General features: G+C 45.6%; 1 protein-coding gene across 2 annotated transcripts in view; it reads left to right on the top strand.

Moving 5' to 3' along the window:
* KDM4A (lysine demethylase 4A) overlaps positions 1 to 8,218 on the top strand; it is a 55,368-nt gene that overhangs the window by 20,613 nt on the left and 26,537 nt on the right. For both annotated transcript variants that reach the window (XM_008054745.1, XM_021710744.1), the window contains exons 9-11: positions 476 to 723; positions 1,790 to 1,989; positions 3,563 to 3,933. In XM_008054745.1, the coding sequence (XP_008052936.1) occupies positions 476 to 723; positions 1,790 to 1,989; positions 3,563 to 3,933 (819 nt within the window). The remainder of the gene's footprint in view (positions 1 to 475; positions 724 to 1,789; positions 1,990 to 3,562; positions 3,934 to 8,218) is intronic.

Consider the following 8,218-nt stretch of genomic DNA (forward strand, 5'->3'; position numbering starts at 1 on the left):
TCAGGCAATCCACTCACCTCAGCCTCCCAAAGGCGTGGGATTACAAGCTGAGCCACTGAGTCCAGCTGTTGAGCGATTCTTAAGGGTTTACTTTACTCTAAGTAAGCAACAGGGTTGGATCATTGACTGGAAATAGTGAACTTGCTTGTGTGGTCCTGGCTTGGACAGATACAAAAGAGCAGGTGACTGTTGACCATTCTAGGACCGCAGTGTAGAGTCTCATCTCTGACCATGAACCCCACTGGTTAGTGCCCAGATGGACTCACCTCAGTACCATGCATTCTTTTCCTCTTTTTCCCATGTTAGTGTTTAAAGACTTTTCAAGGATAGTGTGCCCTCAGCCTCAGCCTGTGCACCCAGTTTAATTTTAAACCATCTTATGTTATTTTCCTTGTGGAGGGAGGAGACAGGCTATGGGGTGAGGTGGAAGCAGTGAGCCTTGCTCACCTGGATCTCTTCTGGTTTCTTGTGACAGTGCTCCTGCAGAAAGGATATGGTGAAGATCTCCATGGATGTGTTTGTGAGGAAGTTCCAGCCAGAAAGGTACAAACTTTGGAAAGCTGGGAAAGACAGCACAGTTATCGACCATACTCTGCCCACACCGGAAGCAGCCGAGTTTCTTAGGGAGAGCGAACTGCTCCCACCATCTGGGAATGGGGAGGAGTGCCCAGAGGAGGACATGGAAGGAGTCAAGGATGGAGAGGAGGGAGACCTGAAGACAAGGTAACACAGCAGTCCTTTGGGCCTGGCTATTGGAGGGAGGGTATGTCTGGGCAGCTCCCATAACTTGCAGAAAGGCTTTTCTAAGAGGGGTGTTTGAGGCACAGCTAAGGGAGTTTTCTTCCTGGTAAAGGCTATGGGATCCTAGGCCAAAGCATTCAGGTTGTTCCTGAATGAGAGCACCTATAGTGGGCCTGTAGTCTGCTGGAGCAAGGGGTCATTTATGCGAGGATAGGGCCCTCTGTGAGCCACATTTTCTCTTCATCATGTCAGTGTGTTTTTAAAAAGGAAAAGTAGAGTGTGGTGGTGGGAATGAGACTCAAGGGCAGAGGTGATAATGTGATTTGTCTGCCAGCCTTGTCAGTGTCTGACCTGGGAGATTTGTGCTCTGAGGAGAGTTTTTGCCCTTATGGCCTAGGATAAAGAGAGGAACATTTATTTGGTACCTACTATATGCCAGGCACTCTGCCAGGAACTCTGCATTCCTTTTCTTTTCTTTTTTTTTTTTTTGAGTTGGGGTCTTACTCTGTTGCCCAGACTGGAATGGAGTGCAGTGGCTGCTCCAGGCCACTGCAGCCTCGACCTGCTGGGCTCCGGTGATCCTTCCACCTCAGCCTTCCAAGTAGCTGGAACTACAGGCGCGCGCTACCACGCCCGGGTAATTTTTGATCTATTGTAGAGATGACGTCTCGCCAAGTTGCCCAGGCGGGTCTCGAACCCGCGGGCTCAGGCAATCCACTCACCTCGGCCTCCCAAAGCGCTGGGATTACAGGCTGAGCCACCGAGCCCGGCCTGCATTCCTTTTCTTAACCAACACAAATTTGTATTTGTGGTGAGATGGCAGAGATTGTGGTGGGTGGTGAGATCTATATTTTTCTGATAATAGAACCAGATCACAGAGGTGAAATCCTTTGTCTCAGGTCACACAAATAAGGGGTGGCGCCCTGAGTTTTGAACCAGGCCTGACAGGCTCTGTCCATTTATTTTGGATTGTGTACGGATGTGTGTGAATGTGCTTTTGTGCATGGATGTTTATGTGGGTTCTTTAAAAAGGTTTGTCCTCTCGCAGTCTGGCCACGCACCGAATAGGGACAAAGAGGCACCGAGTTTGTCTTGAAATACCACAGGAGGTGAGTCAGAGCGAGCTTTTCCCCAAGGAGGAGCTGAGTTCTGAGCAATATGAAATGACGGAGTGCCAGGCTGCCCTCGCTCCCGTGAGGCCTACCCATAGCTCTGTGCGGCAAGTCGAGGATGGTCTTACCTTCCCAGGTTAGTTGCCTATCGTGTTTTTTTCACAACCCTAACTGATATTTGTCTATTCTGTGTTAGATTCCACATTGAGTGCAGGGTGAGAAATTAAAAAGGGAAGAGACAGGTGTGTGAGCAGATATCATAATTGGAGTGTGAGAAGTGCTTTGGTCAGGGATATATGGGGTGGATGAGGCAGTCCTTCCTCTGCCTTGTGATGCATCAGGGAAACATTGAAGGTTTTGGTGAAGGTGGCTCTTTCAAGATATGTAGGCCCTTTCTAGGCAGACCAAGAGAGGCGTAACAAGGCAGAGGCTTGGAGATGTGAAACAGTGCGTCCACTTGGGAACTGGAGGTGAGTGCCTCTCATTTGAATATTAGAGTGGGAATGGTAGAAGGCAGTTGTAACCAGGAGGTGAGACTGGGGCAGTAGGGAGGAGATGAGTAGGCTGCCTGCCATTTTAGAGTTCACTTACTTGGAGGCTTGAGGAGCCATTTGTATTTTAAGAGAGGGATTGGAGTGGTCAGTGGTGTTTTAGAGCTTTCACTCAGAAGGCCTTTGGATTGGATTTGTTAGGGAGAGGCCTGTATCAGTCTCAGGTCAAGTGTAACCTAAACATGTGTATGTCTGCTAACAGCCAAGTAGCACTGTAGACTCAGACCCTAGGGCTGGACTGGCTTCTTTTTAGCAGATTTTTCTCTCCTCTCCCTACCCAAATTTCTTTCTTTTCTTTTTTTTTGAGTTGAAGTCTCACTCTGCTTTCCAGGCTGGAGTGCAGTGACATGCTCACAGCCACTGCAGCCTCGACCTGCTGGACTTAGATGATCCTTCCATCTCAGCCTTACTAGTAGCTAGAACTACAGGCATGCACTACCATGTCTAGCTTATTTATTTATTTTTATTTATTGTAAAGATGAAGTCTTGCCAGGCTTGTCTCAAACCCCTGAGCTCAGGCAATCCTCTCACTTCAGCCTCTCAAAGTTCTGGGACTACAGTCAGGGCTTATTTATTTTTTTAAGTTGACAGGTACAATAGTATGTACCTATTGTGTACAACATGATTATTGAAATCTAGATACATTGTGGAATGATTAAATCTAGCTAATTAAAATATGCATTACTTCACCTAGTTGTCATTTTTGTGGTGAGAATGTTTAGCTTTCACTCTTAGAGCATTTTTCCAGATCCTTGGCAGATTTTCTAGCTTGGGGTAGCCAAACCTCTGCTGGGCTCAGGGCTTCATTTCCTGCAGACTCTTGAGGAAATGGCAGCTGCCCTTAGTGTCTGCTGTGTGCCAGGCTATGCTCCCATTTTATATGCCAAAGTGTCATTTGGGAGCCCTGGAGATAAGTGATGGCATCCTCACATCATAGAGGAAGAAGCTGGAGGCCCAGAAAGGCCTCACATCATAGAGGAAGAAGCTGGAGGCCCAGAAAGGCTGAGCTGTTAGCCCTAGATCACACAGTAGCTGTCAGAGTCAGTTCTCATTCGCACCCATGTTCTTTGTGCTTTGCCCTCTGTATACATGTGGTTTACATGTGCATCAGGTTTACATGTGCAGGAGGAACTTGGCTCTATCTGATGTGTGTTTCAGATTATTCTGACTCCACTGAAGTCAAATTTGAAGAGCTCAAAAATGTCAAACTAGAAGAGGAGGATGAGGAAGAAGAACAAGAAGCAGCAGCCTTGGATCTCTCTGTGAATCCTGCTTCCATAGGGGGACAACTTGTCTTCTCAGGTTCAAAAAAGAAATCATCTTCTAGCCTGGGCTCTACTTCTTCACAGGATTCTGTCTCTTCTGATTCAGAAACCAGTGAGTCTCTCTCCTGCCAAACCCAAGAGCAAACGGGAGTGCTCACTGTGCACAGCTATGCCAAAGGGGATGGCAGAGTCACCATGGGAGAGCCATGCACCAGGAAGAAAGGAAGCACTGCCAGGAGTATCAGTGAGCGGGACCTGGCAGAGGTATGGACTCCGAGTAGCAGTATGGGGTAGGGAACTGCCCCCGAAGGCATCCTATCGGGGGAAGAGGACCTGTGGGATGCAGGTACCCAAGAGGGCAGGAGAGACGCTCAGTCAGGGCCTCCAACCTGGGTGGCATTCACTCTCCCAGTGTGTTATTTGCTGGGAGTTCCCTTTGTCTTTTTGTGACTGATCCAGAGTATCACATGGTAGTAGCCTCAGGGACAGCAGCAGGTCCTCAGCCCAATTGGATCACATCGCCCTTCCTTTTCACTTGTGGTGGGAATGGGAAATGCTTTGCTCTCACAAGGGACCTGCAGACACACAGGACCACCTGTGACTCGGTAGATAATGTCTGATTGAGAGTAAATGAGTAGCGGGGCCATTTGGCCACAAGTTAAAAGTCACTTTCTTCAATCATTTTTACTTGTAATGAAGCAACCTAACGAGCTGACAACTGCCATGTTCTCTTCTCATTGCCTCTGATTGCTGCTCTCTGTGTCCTCTTAATGCAGCTTTCATAAGAGTGGGCTTTTTAGCTTGGAAGCCGGAGTCCCTTAGACTCCCAGTTGCCGCCTAGCCATTCTTCTTTCACAAAGGCCCTGAGCTGTCTCATTCATCCTACTGTTCACTACAGTTCACCCTGTCCTCTTGCAGTGTCTTTCTGACTTTTTCTCCAGTTGCAATCACAGTCACCAAAACAGCTAAGATACACCATACAGCATAACCCTGTATGCTAAATACTTCATATGCATTGTTCAATCTATGTATTACTGCTAAATTAATCTTATTACAGAGTCAAGCTTTTGTGGGGGTTTTTTTGAGGGGGTGTAGGAAGCCATATCTTTTTTTTTTTTTTTTTTCCACAAATTTGGAACCAGTTAAATGATGGATACAAGAATCAGGCACATGGAGTTTAGAATGTTGCTTCATTACAAGTAAAAATGATTGAAGAAAGTGACTTTTAACCTGTGGCCAAATGGCCCCGCTACTCATTTACTCTCAATCAGACATTATCTACCGAGTCACAGGTGGTCCTGTGTGTCTGCAGGTCCCTTGTGGGGGCAAAGCATTTCACATTCAGTTTTCATGTGGTATGGATGCAGACCAGAATGCACTTCCTCTGCCAAAGGCAGCTCCTAGCTAAGTGAAGCATATGAACTTCCAAGGGATAGAGAAAAGCAAGGAATCCTTCCATGTGGAAATATGCTAGAGGAAGGAGTTTTCTAACATATTTCTCTTGTTCTATCCCCTTCTCAAAAACCATTGTCTGCCTGATTCCTTATTATTTTTGTGTGTACTTCTCAGCTGTAGCCTGATGATAATACTGTAATACCCCTCTCCACTCCATTACCAACCTTCCCTCCACCCCCAACATGTGCTGGCTTGTTTGAACTACTTAAACATCTCTAAACATCTGTTCTGCCTCTTCACTCTACATTGTGATCATTTATGGCATGCCTACTCAGAGCCAGGACTGTGCCTTCAAGGAGCTTGTGTCTGGAAGAGTAGACAGATATGAGCACATAATTCCAGTACTTAGTGATGAGTGTTATAGCACAAGTGAAAGAGTTAGCAGCTCAGTCTGGGGTTGGAGTGCAGGGTTCAAGGTGACTATAGAGAAGGAAGCATTTTAGCTAGGCCTGAAGTTAGTAAGAGTGGACCATGCCAGATGGCAGAAAGAAATTGGAGAGCAAATATGGGCGAGGAGCATGTTCTAAATGGTGATGATAGCTATGCCAAGGTCAAAGCACATGGGGATCTGCAGAGATTTAGTCACAGGCTTATAGAACTGGGCAGTGCTGCCAAGGTGTTGGAGGGGGCCAAGAGCCAGAACTCAGAGGGCATCATTGCCCTGTGATGCAGTTTGACCTTTGAGTTGAGTGAGAAGCAGCAAAATGTTCCCCACCAAATGTGTTTGGAGACTGAAAACTCCCAGAATATGCTCTTTTAAATGCACACACAAAGATGCAGAGCAGATAATACAATGATGAACCCACAGATACCTCATCGCTTAGATCTAATGGTTGTCAGGATCTTGCCACATTTGGCTTATCTATTCTAATTGGCTGAAGTAGTTTATTTATTTTTAAAATTTTATTTTTTAGATTGATATATAATAGATGTATATATCTTTGGGATACTGTGATAATACATTTATATAATTTGTAAAGATCAAATCAGTGTAGCTGGAAAATCAATCACCTTAAATATTTTTGTCTTTATAGTCTATATTCAAATTATTTTCTTCTAGCTATTTTGAGATATACAGTACTATAGTCACCCTACTGATCTATCAAACACTAGGTCTTAGTTCTTCTATCAAACTGTATATTTGTACCCATTAATCCACTCTCTACTGAAGTTTTGGGGTTTTTTTGAGTAGGAGTCTCACTCTGTTGCCCAGGCTAAAATGCAGTGGCACACTCGCAGCCACCACAGCCTCAACCTGCCGGGCTCAAGTGATCCTTCTGCCTCAGCTTTCCAAGTAGCTGGAACAACAGGCATGTGTTACCATGCCCGGCTAATTTTTTGATTTGTTGTAGAGACAAGGTCTCGCCAGGCTGACCAGGCTGGATTCAAACCGGGGAGCTCAGGCAATCCTCTTGCCTTGGCCTGCCAAAGTGCTGGGATTACATACGTGAGCCACCGTGCCTGGCTCTGCTGTAGTATTTTAAAGCACATCACAGATACCATGTCATTTCCTTCCTACTTTAGTTGTGTATCTCTAAAATATATGGTCATTGTCCCAGATAATCACTATGCCATTATTACGCTTAATAAATTGCAAAAGTTATTTAGCATCATCTAGTATTTATGCCATAATCAAATTTCCCAATTGTCCAAGCAAAATGTTTTACAGTTGGTTTATTTGAATTAGGATTAAATTGAAGCTCATGTCTTAGACTTGCTTATGATGTCTCTTCAGTCTTATTTAATCTAGCTTGACCAATGGTCTCTTTCTTTTTCCCCGATTACTGACTTACTCAAATAACCCTGTCAGTAGTCCTTTTGATTGTCCAATGAAGGGTTGGTTTTTTGTTTTTGTTTTTGAGTCATTCTCACTCTGTCGCCCAGGCTGGAGTATAGTGGCACTCTCATGACCACAACCCGCCGGGCTCTGGCGATCCTTCTGCCTCAGCCTTCCAAGTAACTGGAACTACAGGCATGTGCTACCACGCCTGGGTAATTTTTTGATTTATTGTAGAGACGAGGTCTTGCCAAGTTGCCGGGACTGGTCTTGAACCCATAGGCTCAGGCAGTCTTCTCACTTCGGCCTCTCAAAGTGCTGGGATTACAGGCTTGAGACACCGCACCCGGCCCAGTGAAGGTTTTTTTAAGTGCTGCACTGAAGTTTTGGAAGTTCTGGAAACAGTATAAAGACTGTCGGGGGGAGTGGAAGAAGGCAGCAAAATTAGAAACAGCACAGGTTCTCTTGAAGGTGGAATTATGGATGATTTCACTTCCTACATTTATGCATCATTAGAGTATTTTTTTTATGATTAATGTGTTATTTTTATAACTAAATCCTTCTAGTGTAGGAAAGGCAGAAAAAAGATTTGAAACAGGAAAACCAGTTAGGAACCTATTCCTTTAGTCTGCAACAATTAGCAAGTACCTGTGAGTGATGGTGATAGGGATAGGGAACAGAAATTGGACTTCAGAGCTTACTGGGTAGGAGTGTGGTACTGGATGACGTGATGTTGGGTGCATCAGCGGGTAGTGTTGAGAGTTGACTTGGGTTTCCAACTTGAGTTACTGGATTGATGGATGGTAGTGCCATTCTGTGTAGGGTAGAGGTTACCAAAAAAGTGAAGGGGTTCTCAGAGTGGGTCAGGAAGTGAGTTCTGCTTGGAGCATGTGGAATGTGACCTGCTTGTGAGGTAGGCTATGGAGATGAATATATACAGACTTGAAACTGTGGAGAGGGTGGTCCATAGGTTTGGAAGTCACCAGTAGGGTACTTACTGATGAGTATAGAGGAGCCTGTGTAGAGAGAACGATTTTCACAGTGTGGGTGGAGGAAGAGGGCCCAGGTGGAAGAATGAGAAAGAGCAGCCAGGGGAGCTTGGAGTAAATAGTTGGGACTGGGGTTAGGAGAAGAATTCAAGACAAGAGATGTGGCCAAATGTGCCTTGTCTTAAAGACCAGGGTACTTGGCCGGGCTCGGTGGCTCAACCTGTAATCCCACTGCTTTGGGAGGCAGGTGAGTGGATTGCCTGAACCCGTGGGTTCGAGACCCACCTGGGCAACTTGGCGAGCCCTCATCTCTACAATAAATAAAAAA

The sequence above is a fragment of the Carlito syrichta genome, unplaced genomic scaffold, assembly GCF_000164805.1.
Source record: "Carlito syrichta isolate Samal-C Ts95f unplaced genomic scaffold, Tarsius_syrichta-2.0.1 Scaffold301018, whole genome shotgun sequence".
In the NCBI taxonomy this organism is placed as follows: Eukaryota; Metazoa; Chordata; class Mammalia; order Primates; family Tarsiidae; genus Carlito; species Carlito syrichta.